Here is a 25,496-nt window from a genome sequence, read left to right as displayed (position 1 = left end):
TAAGTATATTATTTGAAAGAGTTTTTTCAAAAATATTTTAATATACATTATATATTATACTTTTATTTGCGAAAAATTGTTAATGGTTTTAGGCTTACTACGGGTTTCGGAGCTACCACTCTCATTCCCTAGCACCGGTCTCGGCTCAATAATTTGGGTCCTGACATCAAACCTAACATCGAAAACCAAATATTTCCCTTTTGCTAAACCAAACCACACTATATTACCTATTAACCGAGCCACATCAAATTTTTCGTTCGATTTTGGTTTAAAACTTTAGTTCGATTCAGGTTTTTCACAAGCCTAACAAATACCATCTAATAGTGAGCCAACCATAATGGCGAGTGGTTATATGCAAACGGCTACAACAATTGTTGTTAAACCTGAACCGGACTGGCCGATTCGACGGGATAATTTATGAACCGGCCATTCATCAGTTCGAATTGGACTAAGCCCCCTATAATTGAAAACCTATTTTTCTATCGAACTAGTCAAGTAACCTTTGATTTAGACCAATTAACTGGTAAACTAATTGGAAAATCCGGTCCGGTTCAATCTACAACAATGGAACCAACAATGTCATTATCAATTTAACAATGGATTTAAATGGTATTGCTGCAAATTGAACCCAGGTTATATCGGATCGAGTGGATGCACACAAGACCACCAATATAGTTTGATTTTAATGTATACGTTTCTTATTACATAATATATATATAACATGGTTAATTTTGATAGAACCTTTAACCCTTAATTTTCCAGTGTCATCGATTTTATAGCCGCACCGGGTTTGATAATATTGGCTACAAATGTAAGGAGACACAAAGATGAAATAGGATATAGATGTTTGATTCCTGCCTTATATAAGGAACACCATTAGATGGAAGTTATCATTCATGAACTTCTTTCAATTATTATGAACACGGCATATAAATTATTTTTGAATATCGTTTCATGTTCTGCAAGTTGAAATGTCATATAAATGGTGATAACTTTTGCATCAATATGCACCACTTTGCGATTTTTGGAAAGTGATCGATATACTTAAGTTTCCTATTTTAAAAATAAGGAAAATTAGGATGAACATAATGCAAATTCAAGTGTGAGGAAAATATTACAAAACAACCTTCAAATTTAATGGAAATCGTGTAAGTCACTAACTTGCAATCGAACCATTAGGAATGCTTTGGGCAAGGAAACAAAAAACCACGTCACATTTGTAACATCAAAGAGATAACACGGTTTGATATCAAGTTAACATGGGCATTGAACAAAGCTTTTGAACCTCATTAGTTACTCTTTTTTGTAAAATTGTTATGATATTGAAATTTTAATTTCTAAATTGACTATAAATTCATATGGAGCTTTTAATTTTTGGAGTTCATATGGAACTTTTAAATAACAATATTCGATGTATAGTATATTGTTATTTAAAAGCATTCTACATTGTTGATGATGTATATATTACATAAAAAAAGCTAAAACAACAACGATGTAATCATATATTTTTATGCCGATTAGCGCTATACGTTGTTATTGATTTTTCTTAATCTTGTCAAGCTCTGTATATATTTCACATATGTCAAGATATTTCCGCATCCTTCCATCTCTTTCTCATTTAAATAATTGCAAGCACCTTAATTATTTTGGCAATAATTTTTTTTCATAAGCTCACTGATCACAACAACAAAATTTTCATGCTATGGTTGATCGCATTATTTAAAATAGGTTCATTTTTGGCATTGTTAGGACTCGTCTGCATTTATTTATTTTTTGTTCAAAAACCTTAACTTTCTTAGATTATAAAATTGAATCAACCGTACAGGAGGTTTAATGGCATATGAAAATCGACAGTTGAAAATCCCCCACACCCCTATTTTTTTTTATCAATGCACAATGGTCTTCATGAAGTTGTGAGCCTACATTTTCCTATCTGCAGAAATAAAACATAATCGGTGTTAAATAACTTAAATCAATCTTTCATATTTAATTATTTAACTGACGGTAAAAAATCCATCAGTTGAATAATTTTATATTATGATTTTGTAATTTTAGAGTGACATTGAAATTTAGATTAAATTAGGGAAGCAATTTTATAATTGGTTAAAATTGTACTGAGAAAGAAATGTTTTGCAACGGTAACAAAAAAAGACTTACCAGGTAAGAATCAAGAGTTTATCTCACACAAACAATTGTTGCACCATGTCATATTTACAACAAGCAAATGGACATTTGTAATAAAAAATATTTTATTAAGTATTTCACATGACTAACACATTATTAGTTTGTTGCACAAATGACATAGCAGAACAATTGGGTTCCATAATTTTTCCATAAGAATCTGATATGCGGAAAATGTAAGGCACGAGGGATTGCTCAACGAAAATGGATATTCCACCAAGTGTTGTGGTAAATTTATTTAGGAATATGCTTTATAAGCTATCATTTTAACCCACCTTCTATAATCCTCCTTACATGATAATATTTTATTTGCCCAATTTTTCTTAAAAAATATATATCTCAAAAATTAGCTGTTAATTCATTCACTTTTATTAACATGTCAGATGAGTTATAAAAGGTGGATAAAAAAGGATTACTTATTTGTTTACTTTCTATACATCAGGGCCATGATTGAGATCAGAAAAACATAAGAGAGCTAAATGAGAAATAAGATAAACATGAGGGCTATTTTTGTACCTTTTTTCCCTTTATAAATCCACAATTCCCATCTCCACTTCGAAACCCTAGACATCACGGGGCAAAGGGAGCACGCACAGAAGCACAAAAAGAATCTGCTTCTCAACAATCAATCTCTAAACATGGTGAGTATACTGAAACCCTATCATTAAACTTCATCTGCTCTTCATTATTCCTACAGAATATTCCCGAGAAAATGATGGCATTTTTTCCGAAAGAAAATTGAAATGCTATGCTCCATTATTTTCTCGAGGATCCAAACAGAGGCGTTTTTTTTTTTTTGATAATTCTAATTTGTTTCTGTTGTAACTATTGTTAATCAGGCGGATGTGGATGGTGATGTGGCTGCCTCAGGACTGCCAAAGAAGAGAACGTTTAAGAAATTCAGTTTCAGAGGAGTTGATTTGGATGCTCTTTTGGATATGTCTACTGATGAGCTTGTTAAGCTTCTAAGCGCTCGTGCTCGCAGAAGGTAGCTCTCGAACAGTGACGTACACTACCATTAGTTTTACTACTATGGCTGTTTTATGGTCATGGAACTGAATTATTTTGTTTTACTTTGTTTGGCTTGTGTTTTGAGATGTGAACATGTTTGATATGCGTCTCTTGGGTTATAGGTTCCAGCGTGGTTTGAAGAGGAAGCCAATGGCTCTGATCAAGAAGCTTCGCAAGGCGGTATGGTTTTCTGTTCTTTGTTTTTATTTCTTATTTTGGCTTGAATTCTTTTTGCATTTTTCTTGCTGGGTTATGTATTTTTTGCTCGTCATTCCCGCAGTTTAGACTGTTTAGTTTGGCTTCTCTTATTAATGGGGCTGTCAATTGTTGGATATGAATGGGATGGCATGGAGTTGCAATTATCTGTTAACTGTTCAATTTGTTTGTGGCATTACATTTTTTCAAGATTATCACTGATGCATTGAACTATTCCACAAAAAGTGCAAGTGCTTTTTTCATTCCACGTGGTCATAGTTATGAGGATGCACAAGGGATGGTGCTCTGTTGTTGATGCCGCCTGCATTTTTATGCTCCATTTTGTTGGAAACTTATCCTGTATTACTTGTTGCATACATCTTTTACAGTTTTCTTGGTTACTTATTGTTTTTTCACTAAGAGTATAGACCTCTTCAATATGGAAAAAGTTACACGAAGTTGCACAATTTACTATACGCTGGGGGAGAACACGAGAAGAAGATTTTGAGGTTATGATATGGTGATAAGTGAAGAGAACTAAACCAATTCAAAGATTGGTAATTGTAGAATCAGGGTTTAGGGTTTAAACTATACCAAACTTAAATGACTGTTTAGGTTGTGAACTGACATGGTACTACACAATCTTGCGGTAAAAGTTCATTTTTGATGTAACGTCAAACATCATTTAAGTATTGATATGACATAGATGGAGTCTTAATTAGACATGCTTGATAGGAAATATTGGTGAGATGTAGGAAAGATAGTGGGTCTTAGGGAACCTACGGTGCATGAAGCAGTGGTTATGTTCTACTTTGTATGAATGGAACTCAGTCCAGCTGTGCATCCAATGGAAGAAAGGAGTATTGAAACCTGTATTTGAGTACTTATTACCCTTCTCCTCATTCTACCATTGTAGTTTGTTTTTGTTGTGAATTGGGTAGACTTTGTTTCTGCTGTTCTTTTTTAGATCTGTTGCTATTCTGTGCGGGACAAAGAGGCCTTTGATTAGCTCTTAGGAATATAGTACATTTTCTCTTGGATGGCGATTTCAACAATTTCTTCAAGATTAGATAATGATTGCGCCTGTGATTTGTGTGGATTGGTAAGGATCATTCGGAAGTTGAATTATCAGTGAGTGTGCTTTTATATAAAGGATCCTTGTTGCTAAATAATGTGTGTTATTATATTCATGGCCCTACTAGTTTGCTGAGGTGCTTCTCATTTGGTGGTTAGGGGAGGTTGATGCGGCCGAATCTTTAATTTTTTGCTTTTGTTACATGAGTGGTCTTTTGCCCATGTTTCCTTTTCTCAGTCTTTTGCTTTGCTTTACCAGAGGTCTTACCAAACTCGTAAATTATGTTGCATCACTTATATTTGATGGGAACTTGACAGTTGATGTGGTTTTTCTGACACGAGCAATCTTTCTTGAGTTTAGATATCAGTCAACAAAGTAAATACTTCCCTATTTCTTATTAGGGATAATGACTATCACCTCCCTCAGTTTAGGCTGAAGTTAATGTTTTTCTCTTGCATTATAAAAAAAATTACTATGTTCCCCTGACATTTAGATCTTAGCAAACTGAACCCCCAAAGGTGAAATTAAAATATCATGGAAGTAGTATTTTTTAAAACATGGGAGAAAACAATAGTTTTGACATAAACTGAGGGGGTTGATAGTAATCGGACCCTTATTGTTCTTGATACTCGTGTGAGTTCCTATTAATCCTTATGATGAAGTAAAAGCTTAAAATTGTTATGCAGAAAAGAGAGGCTCCACCTGGTGAGAAACCTGAGCCAGTTAGGACTCACCTCCGCAACATGATCATAGTCCCTGAAATGATTGGAAGCGTTATCGGTGTTTACAATGGCAAGACCTTCAATCAGGTTGAGATCAAGCCAGAAATGATAGGCCACTATCTAGCTGAGTTTTCAATCTCCTACAAGCCTGTTAAGCATGGAAGACCCGGTATTGGTGCTACCCACTCATCCAGGTTTATTCCTCTCAAGTGAAGAAATTGTGTATTTCACAAAATTTTGAGGTTGTGGAATTTTTTTTCATATCTTAGCACTTAAATTGACGTTTGGTTTACCGCCTTTTTTCCCCTCTCTGAATGGTAATACCTTATCTTAATGTTGAACAAAGAAGCTGACTAATTTAATTAGTTTTACTGGAAGGTTCTTTGGGTTGATGCAATTAGTAGAAATTATTTGCTATCTGTTTTGATAGAAAATTTTGAGCATAACAGGGAAATGAGCTGACGGTATCGTTTCATGAAACGTCCAATAGATGTTTTCATCTTTGATTTTCAGAAGAATAATTTTTAGCTGTGTTTGAGCTTTTTACACGTTTCAATTCATTCTGATTTTTTTTTCTCAAATTAGTTACTGAATTTTATAAAATTATATTGCTGTGGTGGTATTGATCCATTTCGTCTAACTGTAATATTGCTTATGCCTAATTTGGGTCAATTTTTGTTGTGGATTTAATTTTACATGTACATTCATGTACGGATCTTTTTGATATAATTTTGCACTGTGGTCAAGCTAACTGTGCATGTATATAATATATCTGTTGCGTTTAAAAATGGATATATCCTGTTTCTATATGTTTAATTCAACAAGTTTATATCATGTTTTTTGTGCCATTTATATTGAATTTCTATTTGTATTTTTTTTTTGAAATAAAAAGTTCTATTAATTAAAAGTTGATTGATCAGCCAGTACATAGAATTTGATAATCGGAGAGACATGCCCTAACCAATTAGATAAACTAAAATAGTCATATACTACCACATGAGATTTTCTATCGTAATTAAAACAATATATATGCATCTCAATTAAGTTAAAGTAGTCATATGCTATCAAACTGATAATATTACAAAGCAAAGAGTTGTTGAAGGCATCCATTACAACCTTTAAAATAAAGGGAATTAGATTAGTTTCGCTTGCCATGATAATACTAACTTTAATCGCACGACTGCTACAGCTAGCAGCTATAACTTCATCGTTAAAGTCCCTAATCACATCTTTTGTGACATATCTCTTCTCTTGAACATTAAAGACATCATCTATACTGGAAAAATATACCGATATTTGGTGAAATCCGTTGTAAGATGGTGGTTCTAATTGTTTTAGAGATCCAAATCGCTTGCATCGCAAAATACAATTTCATCTCCAACGATGAAAAAAACTATTCTTAATTTCGATTAGAACAGATCTAATAAAATTAAGATACTAAGATAGAAAAATAATTTCTAGATCTATACCAAAATTGGCCAATAAAGAAATTTTATTCAAAATTAAAGAGAAAAACTATAGAAAAGGCTAAAAAACTGAATTTAAGAGATTGGGGAGGTGATTTTTGGCCAAAAATGGCCAAAAACCACCTCCCCAAATGAAGAAAAAAAAACTTACTAGGCTTGGAGAGGTTTCTCAAAAAGAGAAACGGCTAGTCTATTTGTATTCTTTTAGATATTTCAATATGTGCATTAAATCAAATGCAATTCAATTTACAGTATTTTTAATCTATTGTTAGGTGAGATTCCAATGTTAATGGGGATAGACAAGATAAAGTAAAATAGTATATTTGTAAAATTCAGTCGTCTCTTCGGGAGTACTATATTTTGGCAAAATGATTTTTATGTCATCGTTTTTGTTCATTTTGTTATATTTCTACATTCTAAATTAGACATTTTGATTCTTAAATTTTATGAATTAGATAACTGTATTTAAATTTTAAATAATAAATACTTTAGGATTTATTATTATATATTTTAATTTTAAGAATAATTATCCTTTATGATTCTTAATTTCAGTATAGGAAGAGTTGTTTGGATTTAAAATATGAATTATGTGTTCGAAAATATATTTAATTAAAGGTTGAATGTATTTATTTCAATTTGCAACATTGATGAACCACCATATTTCTAAAGGTATTTTTGATTATTTGGATGTAAAAAAGTATTTTGTCTAATTTTTAAAGTTTGAAAAAAAGAATGGTTTAATTGAAAATTACTTGTAGGAATTAATTACCATGGTTCAAATAACATGGGCGTAAACTATTGAAATTTTGGGTGTTTATATATTAGGAAAGGGTTAATGTCAAAAAAAATCACGAACTTTACACGTTTTTTCATTTTAATCACGTAGTTTAAATTTTCTCATTTTTATACACGAACTACCATTTTTTCTCAAATTCATACACGGTGCTGAGGTGGCACTCATTCATTGGTGTAAAGTGACATCCACCTCAACAAATTACACCAATGGAATCGTGATACCTCAGCACCCTGTATGAATTTGAGAAAAAGTGGTAGTTCGTGAATGAAAATGAGAAAATTGAAACTGCGTGATTAAAATGAGAAAACGTGTAAAGTTCGTGAATTTTTATGATATTAACCCATTAGAAAAATAGGCAGTGCGTGGCATAGTGGTAATAGCCACATGCATTTTATAAAAAGTCTCGTGTTTGAGTCTCATTCTCCCTTTTCTAATTATCAAAAAGATAATCTATATTCGCTCTCCTCTAAAGTTGTTTTTGAGATTTCAATTATCTTTCTTTTTGCAATAGTTATAAGATTTATTTTGTGTGTTTAGAATCAGCGCTACGTAAAAGCTGAAGAATAAAAAATCTGATTAGTATCATCCCTAAGTTTCTGGTTCGAAAACTTTTTTAAAAAAGAGCAAAACTTATATCCCTAACGAAAAAACAAATCATGGTTAAATATATTAATTTTTTTACCAGATTGTTTATAATTGAAAGGTAAAGAATATTTACACCTTTAAATCCTATATTATAAATTGAGTTTTTCAAAGTATGGTTTTAAATATGTATATTATACCATATTGAACATATATATAAACGATGTTTAATAAAAAGTTTACCGGTGAGATTTTTTCAATAGAAACGATTCAAGATTCTCCACAAATCTAAGACAAAATTTTCTAGTAGAATTCCACTCAAAATCTTATAAAATAAATATATAGGAATGCCAGATAAATCTCTCTCATCTTAATTTTCATTCTACTTGCCTGCCATCTTCTCTGATAAAAAAATAATGTTTTTCGCAGTCCAACTTGTGTCTACGTATTTTGATATGCAATAAGACAAAAAAAAATTATGCAAAAATTCCTTAATTTTAAACTTTTCAAAAGCTTTATCAAAATAATTTCTTAAGATTAAATACCTGTGGTCTAGACCATGGTAGACTCCAAGAGCTGATGTTTTTATCGTGATATGATTTTTGCTTCACTATGATCGGCACTACAAGCATGGTACTCTTTGTGGTGACCTTCGAGTCAATTTTTTTGATACATATATTACAATAGAACTTGCATTAATACAGTCAATAAATAGATTTAACATTTAATTAGCCTGAATGATTTTAGATTTTATCTAATTTTTATAACTGTTTTGTATATGATTTAATAAAAAATTATTAATTTATCATATTATAATAAACCAAAAGAAACAAAATAGTTGACCCATTACCATTAACACCAAAACTGTAATCATACAAAATTTGACCAAAACAAATTTTTGCCTGTATTAAATGGATAGATTTTGAGCATTTAGAAGGGATGGGACCTTTTCTTGAGGACTGCATACCAAAAATTAGGCCACAGGTTGGAGTAGTAGTTGGTCAGAGAGAATGTCTTTGGGTTTATTTGATGATTTTCAAGATTTGGAATTTTTATATTTCAAGGACAAGACAATTTAACATCAAATAATAATAGCATGATTGCCCATATTGGCCCCTTTTCATGTCACATGCTTTGTTGTTACAATTTTCTTGGATTGGATACAATTCTTGTAATCTTGATGAGGGAAGTTGTATGCTCAAATGGTACATTAAGCTCGGTGGACACGGCACCCGTCGTATATTTTAGAAGTCACGAGTTTGAATCGCATTCCGCGCAATATATATGTACGTAATATGATGTTTTTATGTTGTTCGTAATCAATCACGGAGTTGGAATTTTAGCATTATAGAGAGCCAATCGAGGTAGTTCTTTTGGAGGGGGGAAATGAAAAATGTAAACACTTTATATATTAATTTTTAACATTTTCAAAAAGTTTGAGGGGTCTGTGGCCCTCACATGACGTCCCCTCCCTCTACCATGGTTTGTAACAATGTATATCGATTGTCGAGAATGGAGAAGATTTGCCGCCAAATTGTGTAGCCTATTTAGAGGTGTAACTAAGTCAAGCCAACTCGTGAACTGTAATATATTTCAATCGATTCGATTAATATCGAGTCAGATTCGAATGCGAACTAGTAGAGTTAATTATCTAGTCGAGTTCAAGCATCAAAAATTCAGCTCAATAAACTCACTATCCTAATTGAGGTTTAGTTAATTTATTTTTTTACAATTTGTAATTACATATAATAATAATAATTTAATTTTAAATATTTATACAAACAACTGAGTCAAATTGAGTTCGAAACTCAGTTATTCTACCGAGTTTGAGCTCAAACTACTAAAAAAATCGATCGAGTTCGAAGCAAATTTTAGATTTTAGATTTTAAATTCGAGTAGAGTTCATGTTCTTTGTATTTCGATTCCATTACACTCCTGAGCTGTTTAATCACATTTTCTGTCAACAGAGTTTTATTTATAAATGTTAAGTCATTAAAGAAATTGAAATAGACCAAAATTTGTCAAAGAAAATGATTTCACAACTAATATTTTACCAAAAACGTAGATCAGATTGAGATACACTCAATTATAGCAGAAAGACAAGTAGTGGACATCATGGATGACTATTATTTAGGGTCTAAATGACTGTTTGGCTTACCAATTATTTTAGGATTTGAAAACTGTTGTTTAAAAGAGAAACCACATAAATAATTTTAAACAATTAAAAATTATAGTAATTATTAACTCTTAACAAATTCTGACCCCAAAAGGAAACATCAAAAACTAACCTTTAAAATGAAATTTTAATCAATAAAAAACAAGATAAAAGAAAAAGGCTACAATGATAAGGTTATCAGCAACAATAGAAGGCAATGTCCAAGAATTGCTTCAAGCATTGATTGCCATGAACAATGAAACAAAGTTCCTGCACTTTAAAGCCCCAATTATACACTTTTGTTTTGAATGGTGCTTCGACGTTAAGCTCGCCCGCCTAATTGCTACGAGGGCTTCCAAAAGCCAACTCTTTGAGCAAAAAACAAAAAAAAAACCCGAAATACACCTAGGCAACGATTGAAAATATGTACAGAAGCCATTCATAATTAAGTTTAGATTAATGGAACAGTAAGAGGCTAGAAATCATCACATGAAAATTATGTGTTTGTCGATTGTGTTGGTATCCTTGGGTGGTTATGTTCACCTTCATAAGTCACGATGAGCATCGATGGTTCTTCCAAGCACCTTTCAACGTGCTTCCTTGCAGGACAACCCCTCATGCTACTACATTTATAATATCCCCTGCAAGAGTTGGAAAAGAAAAAAATATCAAAGACTGATCCTCAAAATGTGCACCATAGCATCAATATACTAAGCCGAAAACACTGAAGTTACGGTTATGAGCATTAGTTGTGACCTGTTTAGTATTAGGACAACTATAAGTCAACCTAACTAATCCTTAATTCCATATAACTTGGAGTTGGCAGTATTATCACGACTAAACACTAAAAACGAGATGTAAGAGCAGTTCAAGAACATGTATCTGACATAGAGAATAGTTACATTCCTATTTGAAGGTAGCCGGGATGGATGTTATTAAGAGAATCCAAGCCGTGTTCTTAGAAATCTCAAAAAGATAATCCATAGGTGAAAAGGTAGATTTGGCTAGACTCTGGATTCCTGAAACATACTCACCTATAGACCTTTTCTTGAAAATACTAAAATCAGCCTTGAACAAGTTACATTGCAAGAAAATGAAAAATTAAATTAATGTAACTAGAAACCAAAGCAAAATTGCTTAAGATTCTGTTGTGTCATTAGCCATTGTTGCGTATTTATCAAACTAATAGATTACAGACATTAGCCATGTCTTTCGGAGGAAGCGAGAAAAACTGTATCATGGATGAATGATTAATATGTAAGCAAAGTGATTAATTTCATAGATCTTTAGGCAATACGCAGACATAAATTGTTGGAAGTTAGAACACAAAAACGGAAATTACCTAGGATGAGGAGAACCCTTAATTGGTTTCTGCCCGTACTTCCTCCATGAGTAATCATCAGGAGGGATATCAGCAAGCTTATTGCTGATAGCAGGAACCTTGATCGACCTTTTCACTCTATGTTTCCTGCAAAAAATAGTACAATTCAGCCAAAAAATTAAACAAAATTACATGATCAAAGGATCATTACACAATAAACACAGCATAAGAATATGTAAACACAGTTGAGGTTTCGAAAACAAAAAAGGAGAAGATTTTAACCTCTTCTTCGAGCAATGACATCTACCGCTACTTCCACATTTCGTGCTCCCATCGTCTCCCCGACTAGAGCACTTCCTCTTGTGTTGCTGTGAACTCTGATCAGAGCCACGAGGTCCACCAATCAAATGGAACGCACTCCCGTCCACATTAGCCACACTCCCATCAATACTCAACGAAGATATGAAAGATCTCGTAGATGACATCGTAGGCGTACAACTAGAGCTATCAAAGTTCAAGTTAATTCCACTATTACTCCTTCTAAACATCATCTCAGCTTGCTGTTTCATTTGCTGCTGCTGCTGTTGCTGGAGCTGCTGCTGCTGTTGAAGCTGCAACCGATGTTGCAGCTGTTTCTGTTGAAGGAAATGATAATGCGCAGCCGACGGCGTTTGTTGAGCAAGACGAATAGGCTCTTTACCGTTCGAACTAAGCTCCAAAGTAAGCGAATTCTTCGAATTTGAACCCGAATCAGTCGGCCGGTTATCATGGAGAAACTTATAACTCTTGAGAGGGTATTCAGTTTCTGTTTCTGTTTCTGTTCTATGAAATGGATTATCTAACAGGATACTTTGAGAAACCGGGTTTGGCAATTTCTTCAATTTCCTAACTCTAGCATGACCTAAACCTGAATTTAACAAAGAAATAACTCTCTTGAACTTAAACACAGCTTCACCAGTCTCCACCATTAAATTCCTAAACTGAACTTGATCTTGAGGTTTAGACAACAAACTCAACACTCTATGACAACTCTCCACAGCTGTTCTGTTAGCTTCTTCAACCTCCTCCATGGCTAATAATAAATAACCCCAAAAACTACAAATAAAAACTCTAAATCAACTACCCTAAAATACCCAGACAAAACAGATCACTAAAACTCTAAAAAAAAAAAGTACCCACTAAACCCAGTTTAGTAATAGATCTTCCCAACAAAAAAAGATGAAAAATTTAGACACCCATTAATAGCTAAACAAAATCAAAGAAAATAAAAAGAACAGACCTTGTTGGGTGAAGTGAGAAGCCCTAGATTTTGTGGTTCCATGGCTGAAAGGGTGTGAAAGAGAAGACTTTTGGTTTAGAAATTAACCCATAAAAATACAAACAAAGCTCTGTGTTTTTTTTTTTAAATTTATTTATTGGAAAGTGAATTTAAAAAAAAAGTTTCATTGGAAGAGCTGAATTAAAATAAAATGTTAAGTGGCGTCTCTGTCACAGATTTGAAGGTGGGGCCGGTTGGAAGACCTTTGGTTTGGTTATTCCCTTTTTCTTTTTCTTTTTCTCTTCTCCCAATTTCAGTTGCTTTTAATTAATTTTAATTTGTTAAATTTTTTTTTTTCTAAAAAAATAATGAAATTGAGCTTGAGTTTTACTAGTTCCAGTTCAAGATTAGCTTCTTGCTCATGATTATTATTGGGTTGTCTTGTCATATTATAAGTCACGAGATCCTCGAAATTTATTATACTTCTAGTTCTAGTATAGTAAGAAAAACATTAAATATAAAACTCTTACATCTAAATAATGGTTCAATCATCAATGTATATTCAGTTTAATATCTTTATCATTTTAATTTTTAATTTTCAAACCTCTAAAATAGAGAGTAACGCACAAATACGTTTTCAGACTGCCACCTACTTCGACACGTCATTAAAACTAAAAAAAATCAAGGGTTAGATGGATTAAAATTGAAAAAAAAAGGTTAGATGAATGTAATGGTAAAAAAAATTTGTCTTAAAAAAACTCACAATTATATATAAAAATTAAAATCAAAGTCTGAATAAAAAAAAGGAGTAGTCTTTTCATTATAATATAATGACAAAATATTATTTTTATGAAGATAAGATACAGTTTAATTAAATAAAAATTTAGTGTGTTTTATGAAAATTTGAGTGGTTAATAAAAGCGCGATTGACTACTATCAACAATAAAATAATCTATTATTTATTATTGATGGTAGGCAAAAGTAATAACATAAAAAAAAATGTATGATGTTATACATTTTAAGAGCATAAAAAAATAAATAAAAACATGCTCTTTAAAAATATATTACAGCTTCATGTTTTTCACTTTATGATTGATTTTTTTAGTTTTATATGCTTTCTATCATAAATGTATGAAAGATGTACTTTTATTTATCTGTGATGTATCTTTAATAAGTAAAAATAAAAGCGTAAAAGTGGTTTTTTATTTATTTTTAAAATAAAATTTTATTTTTAAAATTTAAAACTTATTTTTAAAATTCAAGATCTTTTTGGACAATTTTATTTCCAAAAAATAACAATTTTATACTTAATTGATTTTTGTTATCATTTATTATAACCAGGGAGATATATTTTGGTGGTTTGAAGAGTTTCTATTATTGATTGGTGTTTGTTACGAGACCATCAAATATTATTACGGTGCTATTTGAAATTATTATAGACATAATGGAATTTAAATTTAATAAATGAGTTTTTTTATCACTATATTAATCATTAATACTAATATTTTTAAAAATATAGTGTTGTTAGGTTGAATTAAAAACCAATGAAATAGTATAATATAAAAATGTGCATTCATTTGAAAATGAATTGAGCTAATTTTACATATAAAAGAGTTTTTGATCCAATTAGATTAATTAGTTCACTTAATTTTTCACCCACCTCTATTTTTATGTGCCACATGTACCAAAAATATTAATTCTAAAATCAAATCAAATTTATACTTTTATAATTTAAAACTATACCAGACTACATTAAATTTGTCGATACGATTCGGTTATTCATTTTAGCTCGGTTTTACGGCTAATAATCACCCACGGACCCTGACTTTAGGGGTACCTTACGCTAAACCCCCTGATAAAAAAAAACGATCAGTAAACCCCCTATTCTTTGTGACGGCTGCACGTAAACCCCCTGAGCCCATTTCTCGCCGATATTTTGGCAAAATGATGACGTGGCACGATATATTCACTGACGGCTCTGCAAGTCACTCTGCATGCATGTCAGACATGTGTAAGAATGTGTAAGGCTGTGTAAGGTTGTGTCGGTTGACTTTTTTCAAAAAAAAAAAAAAAAATAAATAAATCATTTTTACCGCTCGGTTAAAAATCACTTTCTCTCTCTAACATTTTTAACTTTTCCCTCTTCTTCTCCCTTAGTTTATTTGATTTTATTTCTGTCCCAAAAAAAAACGTCCTTTCTGTTCTTTTCGTGTACCTACTTCGTTTCTTCTTCGCCTTGATCGTTTCTTCGTCGCCTTCTTAGTTTCCTGTTAGGGTTTGGTTTCTTGATCGTCTTCTTGGGTTTTCTTCGTTTCTTAGCAACTGGGTATGTAACATTTTATAATTTCTTGAAAATGGAAATTTTTTTGAATTTTTGAAAATGGGTTTGTGTTTATGTTATTTGGTTCGTGTAATGTATAACTTTAACAGGCTTGTGGTTGGCAGGTGTGAAGGGAAAAAATGGGGAAAAGAAAACGAGAGCGAAGGGAGCGGGAAAGGCAAAGTGAAAGAGACAAGAGATGGGAAAAAGGGTCAAATAGTCGAGATAACCCTTTACAACTCCATGATACTGATAGTGAAAGCAGTCAAGAAGTAGTCGAAGGTACGAAACTTGTGTAAATGTTGACCTCATAACCTCTAGGACCACTTATGTTGAACTGGTGTGCTGAAAATGAAGTATGATTTTTGTGGGTCCATTTGTGATAATATTTCTTTATATGCTTGCTTTTGGTGAAAATTTGGATTTTGTGTTGGCTTTGTGAATACTTTATTGTGGTGTGTTGGTTTTATGAATAGTTTATTGTTGGTCTGTTCCTGTTTAAAATTAAATATTGTTGTTGTGTTGGTTGTTTAGGATATAGAGAATTTATTGTCGTTGTTATGTTGGTGGGTGTATCCAATTGTGCGGTTTGTTGGTTTGCTTTAGAAATGAATGCATTGGTTATTTTATCTTTTTGCAGTTTCACCAGGAGGGGGCAAATTATTCCAGATTAATTTACATCACCATGGGGATCTTGGTGACTTGGCCTATTATGGTGGGGAAGTTCAAAGTAGGATATACCATATTGGTGAGATTGAAATGTCCAACCTTGACACATGGTGTAGGAGGCTATACGGCGGAAAAGCCATTGTTGATTACCATTGGTGTCCGAAGGGAATCGAATACCGGGATGGGATAAAGGCGATAAACCATGAACAAGATTTCAGGGAAATGGCTGTGACAGGATTAAAGGCAGGGTCTGTTGAGGTATACGTAAGGGAGTATTCTGTCAAGGACATTAAAGAGTTACATGAAAAGATTAAGCTTGACTTGGAGCCTCCTCCTCTCCCCCCTAGTACTGTTGTTATTGAGGAGCTTGTGGACCCGGAGGCTGGGCCAGGGGTAGAGGTGAATATACCAGTTCAAGATCAGGGGCCACCTGTGATTTTACCAGAAATTGAGGGGGTTTTGTTGATTGAGTGGCACGGCAACAATGTGCAGGCACCAGTTATAGATGCATTAGAGCCGGAGGATGCAGTAGCGGGGCTGGAAGAGGGTGTGCAAGCTGCAGTTGTAGATGTGGTGCAAGAGGGGCTGGATGAGGTTCAGGAGGGGCTGGATGAGGTTCAGGAGGGGCTGGATGAGGCGCAGGAGGGGCTGGCAGAGGGTTTAAATGAACATGAAGAAGTGGTTGGGACAGAGAAAGAGTCTGAGGCCAGATTGGAAGAGGTTACTGAAGAGGGGGAGGTGCCAGAAGGGGGGCCAGATTGTCCCCCTTCAACTCTAGAGAGGATGGCACAGGGTCTATTTGATCATATGGCTGAGGAGCTAGAGGGCATGGAGGGGCTGTTTGATGACGATGACCAAAATGAGGTTCAAGCAGAGGAACACTCCGGTCAAAGGGGGAAGAATGAGGGTGAGAAGCCAACTCTTGACGACGTCGAGCTAAATGTCGAAGATTACATCGTCGACCCAGACTACGACATATGGGACGACGATGACGATTTGATAACGGAGCTTAGATCGACGGGCCAATATTTTGAAGAGGGACCAGATGCCCAACATGAGGATGATGTAGATGTTGGATCTTCACAGAGATCTGGTGGGAGACCAAGGGGAGAGAGTCAGGCAGAATTTCGCCCGGGGGGCGTTGATAGAACTATACATCCAGAAGCTGACGACCAGGAGGAGGAGGTAGACTCGGACTACATTGCTTCAGATGATAACAACACGGCTTCCGAGTCTGACGGTGACGGTCGGGTGAAGTTCAGGATGTTCAACGAGGAGAAAGAGATGGAAAATCCAACCTTCAAGAATGGATTGCAATTTGTGAACAGAGAGCAATTCAAGAAAGCATGTAGGTCGAGAAGTCCCTTCGCGATACAGGGACTGTTTGAGGAAACGAACAACGAACAAGTAGTGCAACAAAACAGATGGATGTATATTTTGTACCATGTGCTTTTTGTTAAGGAACGTTTTTTGTTTTGGGCAACACATGGATATATTTTACTAGATGCCCCAACTTTGTTGTGTTTAGAAGCGTACGGTGGTGTATGTGCAAATGTAAATGGTTGGAAATGTTATTCTGAATGGTTTGTATTTGTGTAAATGAAGTTCGTTTATGATTGTCTTTAATTGTGCCAGATTATGGTTGTCTTTTATTGTCATACGCTTGAGTGAAAGTATAATATCTCCTACGGCCCTCCATGTATTAGCAATAATCATTCATGGACCCTTTTGTTTTCTTATATGATCAATCATGGACCCTAATATTTCATTATTATAACAGACCTAGCCCCTATGAAAAACAACCCAATCATCCTTGGCCCACAGTGTGGCCCATAAATATCCGCCTACAACTCATCCAGCCCCACTCATCCAGTGTTTAACGCTTACAACTCAACTCAAAAAGTACAACAAAAAATGGAAGGAGTAGCTGCACAAGTGGTTTGCGATTGCGGAATCCCATGTCGCCTAGACATTTCTTCAACGGATAGGAACCCCACTCGAAGATTTTACGCTTGTTCGAAGCGAACTGTAAGTAATTCATGTGCTTTACAAAAAAATTCAAACTGTAAGTAATTTACATTAATTTTTTGACCTTACTTCGCCTTTTATTTTTTCGAACTAAATTTGTCCAGAATCAGTGTAATTTTTTTGCCTGGCTAGAGAATGACATGCCTTACCAAATGTCGGTGGTCCGAAACTTGAAACTTGACCTCCATGTCATGACTGTTGAACTGGAGGAGGCCAAAAGTTTGCTTGCTGCTAAAAAGGACGAGTTCCAGGGATTGAAGGAGTCCCATGAAATGTACATAGACGAAAATCAGGGATTGAAGGAGTCCATTGAGATGTATCGCGATGAAAATGGAATCTTGTTTGAGGAAAGCGGTCTACTTTTTATGGAGATAGACATACTGAAGGGCCAGATCAAGGACATGGAGGTCAAGTGTGCAGACTTGGAGAGGTCAACCAGGAACATGAAGTTTGGTTTTTGTGCTGCTTGTGCAGTTGCAGGATGCAGTGTAGGCTTGCATTGCATGAGGAAAAATTGAATAATTATTAAATGATGTTGCTTCATTATTATTATGGGTTGTAATGCTACATATATTAATTAAATAATTTTTAATTTCAGACAGTGTTTTTTTAATTATGATAGAGCAATTAATTAAATATGCTAGAGTAATTATTAATGATGTTTTACAGCCCAATATCGCTAATTATACATACTGACTTGTCTTATCAGCATTAATGTTGTTTAAGAAACCAATATACCCTTTCATTAACCAAAATCGTCATTAATGACATCCACTCACTTGGGAAACAACACACCGCTTAAGTGAAGAATATGAAAAGACATCTATCCAACTTCTTTAAATATGTAATCATGCTTACTTACTAACACACACAAAGACACTTATCATTCATACTTAAAGTGATCCACTTTCGCCTTCATCTTCAAAACAACGCAGCAATGCCTGAAAATAGAGTCCGTTCGTTTGATCTTGAACTCATGGACTGTGCCGTATGCTGTGAACCTCTACGCCCTCCCATTATTCAGGTTTGACCCCACATCATTTATATATTTATTCACTTTAGGTTATTCTTAATTTTCTAACTTTTCCTTTTCTTCAGTGTCAGAATGGACATGCAACATGCAACTCCTGCTCTGTAAAGATGGGTAAATGTCATGCTTGCACTTTGCCAATCGGACCGATGCGCTGTCGGATAATGGAAGCAGTCGTGGAGTCTTTAACGGTTTACTGCCAGAACAGAGTATATGGTTGCCAAGAAAGCTTCAATTACGACGAGAAGACAGATCACGAGAAATACTGCTCTTTTATAGAGTGTTCATGCCCGATTCCAGAGTGCAATGTGAAGGGCTCGTCCGAAACCATTTATGCTCACTGCAAAGAGTTGCATCAAGATATTCTCACACTATTTAACTTTGGACGTAAATTTGCAGTTTCTGTGGACATGCATGATAGGGGTTTGCTTCTCCAAGAAGAACAATCAGACGTTGTGTTTGTTCTGAACAACACGAAGTGCTCTTATGGGAATATTATAACAGTGTTTTGTCTCGGCCCATTGTCAAACGGAAGCTGCCCTTATGACATCGAAGTGAAGTTTGATGAATCGTCAGTGCACAGGTTTCATTCTTCTACCAAGAATTTTCAAGACACCAACAAGTATTACCGTTCATTGACAGGATTCCTTCTTGATAGTAGCGACCAAGAGTTTTTTGCTGACGGGTTGATCAAGATGGAAATTTCGGTATATCGATCGTTGGAGCTTGGTTCTGCAGATGATGTTTAACGCTGCCCTTAGTCAACATGTTTTCTGGTTTTCTGTTGTAATTTGGAATATTCTAGTATAGGTTTTATTTTTTTGCTTGATGAATATTGTAGTATCGTTGATGAATATTATAGTTGTAATTCGTAGTTGTTTTATTTTGGAAATTTGTTTATATAATGGTTGATTGATATATGTTGTATCTTTATGGTTGACTAATTTTCATTATTGATAGGGGTTAATGTTGTTTTAATAAATTTCAAAAGTGCGTATTTATTGAAGGGTCCACAGATGATCAGTAAGAATACATGAGGGTCCATGGCGGATTATAAAATAAAAGTATAGGGTCCATATGTAATTATCAGTTTCATGGAACATGTAGGTCGTTTCAAACGAACCGAACGACGATAACTACAAACTTTACTCAATTTCAATAACAATAACAACCAATATTAAAAACAAAACAGCAATAACATAAGCAAACAATACATTCCAAGTTTGTAATCAACATTCATTTTGATCTAAAATCCAAATTGTCACTAATAATATAAAATGCAACATACATATTAACCTAAAAGGTTACAAATGTTGTTTCATATGGCCCAAAAATAGGTCAATCTAGTGTCTCGGCCTTCAGTCTGACCCACCAATCTGCTGCTGCTCCTCCGAGGGTTCTTCAACTGCTTCAATTTGCAGCAAATCCAGTGGTTCACCTTCTTCTTGACCTTCAATATGCAGGACCTCCACTGGTTCACCGGGACCTTCAATCTGCGGCACCTCCACTGCTTCCACAGGACCTTCAATCTGCAGCACCCCCACCGGTTCAGCCTCACCAACACCCTGTTGCTCCAATGCATCATCCCCATCTTCAAGTTCTTTCAACTCAAATAATGTGTGTCCAAATACAGGCCTTAGGTTGCACACGTCAACACAGCTTAACTTCCTAACATACACATCAACACTACCATCTTGTGTCCCAGCCAGTGCCATGTCCATGACATGGTCATCATTTTCCATGGGAATTAATTCTTCAGTATACATGCCAGCCCGCCTCCAATAATACATTAACAATCCCTCAACCTTCAATTCAAGTAACCACTTATCTAGACTATTTAATCCTATATCCTCAATATGAAATTTTCTAACAGCCAAATCCTCATTAAAATAACCAAAGTCTTCAAACTGTCCATTGTAGTTCAGAATAATTTCAAAGACCTCAAAAAGACAATCTTCAGTACAAGCTGCTCAAACCAACAAATAAACAAAGACCAATTTTTAATTAATGAACCAGTGAAAACCAAACCAAAACAACAGGCAATGACGAACAAGAAATAAAATACCAATAAAATTCAAAAACAATCACCAACGAACCAAACACAACTCAAAAAAAATTTCTTCCGGCGAAAAAAAACACACATACCTTTTCGTTTCTTCCCTTTTCTGTCTTCTTTTCCCATTTTTTTCATTTCTGTGGATCCCATTTTCTGTTAAAGAACAGAGACCTCGAAAAATATTTAAACGAACAAAAACGAAGAACTGAATAGGGGCGAAATAACACACAAGATGGAAGAGAAGAAGATGAAGACGATGGACGGCGATAAGAGTGCAGGAGTAGTAGACCTAGGGTAAGGAACGAAAAAAAAAGGAACAAGACGAAGACAGGATGAAATATTTGAAAATATGACAATTAAAGAGAATGAGGGGGAACAGAGGGAAAAGTTAAAAATGTTAGAGAGAGAAAGTGATTTTTAACCGAGCGGTAAAAATGATTTATTTATTTTTTTTTTTTTTTTTTGAAAAAAGTCAACCGACACAACCTTACACAGCCTTACACATTCTTACACATGTCTGACATGCATGCAGAGTGACTTGCAGAGCCGTCAGTGAATATATCGTGCCACGTCATCATTTTGCCAAAATATCGGCGAGAAATGGGCTCAGGGGGTTTACGTGCAGCCGTCACAAAGAATAGGGGGTTTACTGATCGTTTTTTTTTATCAGGGGGTTTAGCGTAAGGTACCCCTAAAGTCAGGGTCCGTGGGTGATTATTAGCCCGGTTTTACACATCCATGGACCATAACAAGTTTTTAATACTAAAAATTTATCATTATGTATATTTCTTTAAAGTACATTAAAATTACAACATTGTAGGTTTTATTGTTAGTTTTTTTTTTCTCAATGAGTAAGCAAAGAAAAGAAAACAATGGTCTTACCAACCTAGTTTCTTACAAGAGACAATTCAGGGTTTACATGTACTTTGAACATGTGGATCAGAATTATATATATGTCTGGTAAGATTATAAATTGCAATCAACCAACAAGATTTTTCATTTAAGAGGCCCTTCATAAATAATGTCAACTAGTATAAGATTTTCCATTTAAGAGTATGTCACACTACAAGATTTAATATATTTTTCCCTTTTTTGGTTGTTTATCATCTTTACTATCTTTATCTTTACAATTTAGTCCTCTCATTTTTTTAAATGCTTAAATTTTTAAAAATAGACTCCAACCTTCTAATCTTTTTATTTATTAGATTAAATAAGTGATTCGTTCGTATATTTTAATAATATTTTATAAATTTAATGAACTTGTATTTTGAATAAAATTAAAAAGCAGGGAGTAGAAAATTTTAAAATTGAACTGTGGTGTCTATATATATTATAATTTTAGGAACAAAATTTAAATACACTTATATTTTGAAAATTGCATGGACTATTTCTTTACTATTTCAATCTCAATAGTCAGTCAATATGGGTCCAATTTGAATGAATAAGGCGCCTATGAATGTATTTAAAAGGTTGTTGGTTCAAACCTCACCTCTATAATTGACAAATAACAATTGAGATTTTAAAGGTCGAGTGCCATCTTTGACAAAAAAAAAATGTAAAGTTATAGCATCCGTTTGCTAAAATAAGGGGCTACATAATCTTAAGAGTTAATTGAAAATTAATAACGAACTTTACCCTAACTTGCAATTACAATACAAACTTTAAAATTTGAAAATTACCATGCGTAGATGTATATTATAATTTTCACGTTAGAGATTTTTAGTTCGGTGTACTAATTTACCAAAAATTAAAAATTGATGCGATGGTTGTCAAATTTTAAAGTTCGTATTATAATTACAAATTAGGATAAAATTCGTGTATTAATTTAATTAATCCAGAATTTAATAATTTAATATCAGGGCATTTGCCTTCATTTCGCAGAGCACCGGTCACCTCTTCATTAATATAAAGAACCCAAGTGAAAAACTTAATGCAGTAAACTATAGCAAATGCAAAACAAAATTTTAATAACAGTTTATTACTATTTGATTATAAATTTATCATTATTAATTTTGTATGTTCATTATTTTACTTTTTACCTTTTTGTATATGCGTTCTCTTTCAATTTTTACGATCTTTTTCATTTTTTGTAATAATAAAACATGCACCGCCACCGATGTAATAATATATATTTTTCCTTTCCGTCCGTGGGTGAGGAATAAGGGATTGATCGACCGATCCTTCCAAGAGAAGAGATAGAGAACTCTTCCGGCCGGTTCAAAAAATCTGCTCTTTTTCGTTCAAACAACTCACTTGAGGCGGCTACCTTTGTTTGTTTGATTGATCAGCAGACTCGTCCTCTGAATTTGGGTAAACAACCTTTCTCCTTCGATCCGTCAGCGGTCTGCCGCAACATCGATTTCTTTATCTAACACTCGATGACCCGAGAGATGAAATAGCTCAGGCTTTTTTCTTGTTAAATCTTCCGTTCTGCTCTCCTTTTCTTCCTTTCAAAGGACGAATAGGCTGTTTATTGCAACATAGTCTCATAGTGACGAACCTTACCGACATATAATATCACCAAGTCAAACAATAACTTGCACATTTAAGATACAATTATCGAGATAAGAATGGAGTTAGTCTGGAGACTAGAATATACATCTATATCAACTCATCCGAAATACATAAATCAGAAATCCTTTCAAGATAATCCGAATAGTATACTGAAAGATGACCGAATTATCATAGCTTGGAGAGTATGTGTGCGTAGCAAACCAGAAGGAACCACGCAAGATCCTCTGATATACGAACTAGAACATCTCTCGTGTTATACGCATTTGACACATAACTCGAGGCATAATAAAAATTACTAGCTCAATTAACTGAAATTGAGAACCAAGAAAGAGAAATTTTAAATGATCACACATGTGAATCTATATAAACCACCTTAAATACAAACCCTAAAGGTACTTTTTTATTAACCATTTTCTATATTATCTCTTTCTCTTCTCTTTTCTTTCTCTCACTAAAGTGTTGAAGTGAACAGCCGGTGAGTTCCACCAACGTCTATCTAATCTCTTTTTTTAGGTTACTTGATATCTCAGAACCTTCCTCTTACTTTTAGCCTCTCTTCTATTTTTTTTTGACATTTGACATAAGATACTGGAAATAGTTGAATTTGAATTGCTGCCCTTTCTTTGAATCTTGTTCTTTTTTTCTCTTTATCCGGGATACGATCCCAAATAAATAGGTATGGAAGCTATAATTGTAAACCACGATTGAATTTATGGAAGCATTGGTTTATACATTCCTTTTAGTCTCAACTTTAGGAATCCTTTTTTTCGCTATCTTTTTTCGAGAACCGCCTAAAATTCCAACGAATTTTTTTTTTTTTTTTTAAAAAGATATTGCTAAAGTAGTTCAAAACATACGGTTGAAAATAAATAATAATAATAATATTTATAAGTCACTAATTATAATATTTTTTAGCATTTTATATTAATAGATAAATAAGCTTTCTATATTAAATACATTTTTTTAAATTTTTAGTGTTAAACTTATATTTAAAAATAATATATCTTCTGTTTTATTTTATTTGTCATTTTTTTATTTTTTGATGTTCTAAAAAATGGTATACTTATATAAATAAAAATGAAAAATATAAAAAAATACATAAACTCCATTTGATATTATTTTTAACATATTTAAAATCAAAAAATTAGTAAATAAAAATAGGACGAAAGAATTGGTGCTCTAAATTAACAAACACTAAAGCTTATAAATGAAAACCAAGTAAGAGCATCCCTAATAAACTCTTTAAAATTGTCAAACTCTTTAAATTAAAGAGTTTGACAATAAATTAGGAGTCCAATGGACTCTCTATTCTTTATATTTAGAGTAGAGAGCGAAAATGGCTCTCCACATGCAGAGATCCATTTTCACTATCTACTTCATTTTTCAAATTGTAAAATTTTAAATTTTAAAAAATAAGGTGGTTATTTTTACTTTTAGTAAAAAAATTGAATAAAAAATTAAATAAAAAATTAAATAAAAAATTATTTTATTAATATTTAATATTTTATTAATATTTAATATTTAATATTTTATTAATATTTAATATTTAATATTTTATTAATATTTTTTATGAAAACAAAATAAAATAAAATTTAAAATTAGAGAGGCAATTAATTTAATATTATTATTATTTAATATTTTTATTTTATTATTAATTATTAAAATTATATACAATAAAAAACTGATATTAAAGAGTCCATTGGAGTAAAATTTTAAATATCACTCTTTATCTTTATAATGTTCTTTATTTTATAAAAGATGTTCTTTATTTTAAAGAATACTATTGGGGATGCTATAAGGGATAAGTTAACGCCTTATTTCAACTTCAATCAAACAAAAAGGGAATAGGAAGTCAATTTTAGTCCTTAGTTGTTAAGAAAGTAAGCAAATTCACTGAAAATGAAAGTAAAATAAATATTTTATTAAAAATAAGAATTAAATGGAAATTTACATTTTTGTCCTCATGAAGTCATGATGTTAAATTTGTCCTATAGTAAATTTTAATTAACCAAAAAAATCCAGCAAAACTAACCCCTGTTTTTCTGTTTCATTTCAATTTAAGTGGGGTCCATCAGTGAACTCACTACTCGAGAAGGGCATCTTATAAATATTAGCCG

At 33.2% G+C, this 25,496-nt stretch overlaps 4 protein-coding genes across 4 annotated transcripts; 2 read left to right on the top strand and 2 right to left on the bottom strand.

Annotated features, from left to right (window-relative positions):
- Positions 1-2,712: 2,712 nt before the first annotated feature.
- Positions 2,713-5,561, top strand: LOC126688329 (40S ribosomal protein S15-4). Its single transcript, XM_050382991.2, has 4 exons — positions 2,713-2,822; positions 3,021-3,169; positions 3,315-3,372; positions 5,149-5,561. The coding sequence occupies exons 1-4, from the start codon at positions 2,820-2,822 to the stop codon at positions 5,395-5,397; spliced, it is 459 nt and encodes a 152-aa protein (XP_050238948.1). The 5' UTR covers positions 2,713-2,819; the 3' UTR covers positions 5,398-5,561.
- A 4,842-nt stretch (positions 5,562-10,403) lies between these two features.
- On the bottom strand, positions 10,404-12,929 carry LOC126653432 (probable WRKY transcription factor 21). Its single transcript, XM_050347327.2, has 3 exons — positions 11,787-12,929; positions 11,526-11,651; positions 10,404-10,824 (listed from the first exon to the last, which is right to left on the bottom strand). Exons 1-3 carry the CDS (start codon positions 12,572-12,574, stop codon positions 10,680-10,682), a joined length of 1,059 nt encoding a protein of 352 aa, XP_050203284.1. The 5' UTR covers positions 12,575-12,929; the 3' UTR covers positions 10,404-10,679.
- Positions 12,930-18,716: 5,787 nt separating this feature from the next.
- Positions 18,717-19,558, top strand: LOC126688267 (E3 ubiquitin-protein ligase SINA-like 10). Its single transcript, XM_050382901.2, has 2 exons — positions 18,717-18,803; positions 18,878-19,558. The coding sequence occupies exons 1-2, from the start codon at positions 18,717-18,719 to the stop codon at positions 19,556-19,558; spliced, it is 768 nt and encodes a 255-aa protein (XP_050238858.1).
- A 446-nt stretch (positions 19,559-20,004) lies between these two features.
- Positions 20,005-21,047, bottom strand: LOC126688168 (uncharacterized). Its single transcript, XM_050382773.2, has 2 exons — positions 20,955-21,047; positions 20,005-20,775 (listed from the first exon to the last, which is right to left on the bottom strand). The coding sequence occupies exons 1-2, from the start codon at positions 21,013-21,015 to the stop codon at positions 20,168-20,170; spliced, it is 669 nt and encodes a 222-aa protein (XP_050238730.1). The 5' UTR covers positions 21,016-21,047; the 3' UTR covers positions 20,005-20,167.
- Between the last annotated feature and the right edge of the window lie 4,449 nt (positions 21,048-25,496).

This window comes from Mercurialis annua, linkage group LG6 (genome assembly GCF_937616625.2).
Source record: "Mercurialis annua linkage group LG6, ddMerAnnu1.2, whole genome shotgun sequence".
NCBI classification, from domain to species: domain Eukaryota; kingdom Viridiplantae; phylum Streptophyta; class Magnoliopsida; order Malpighiales; family Euphorbiaceae; genus Mercurialis; species Mercurialis annua.
This window is presented reverse-complemented; position numbering and strand designations above follow the sequence as displayed.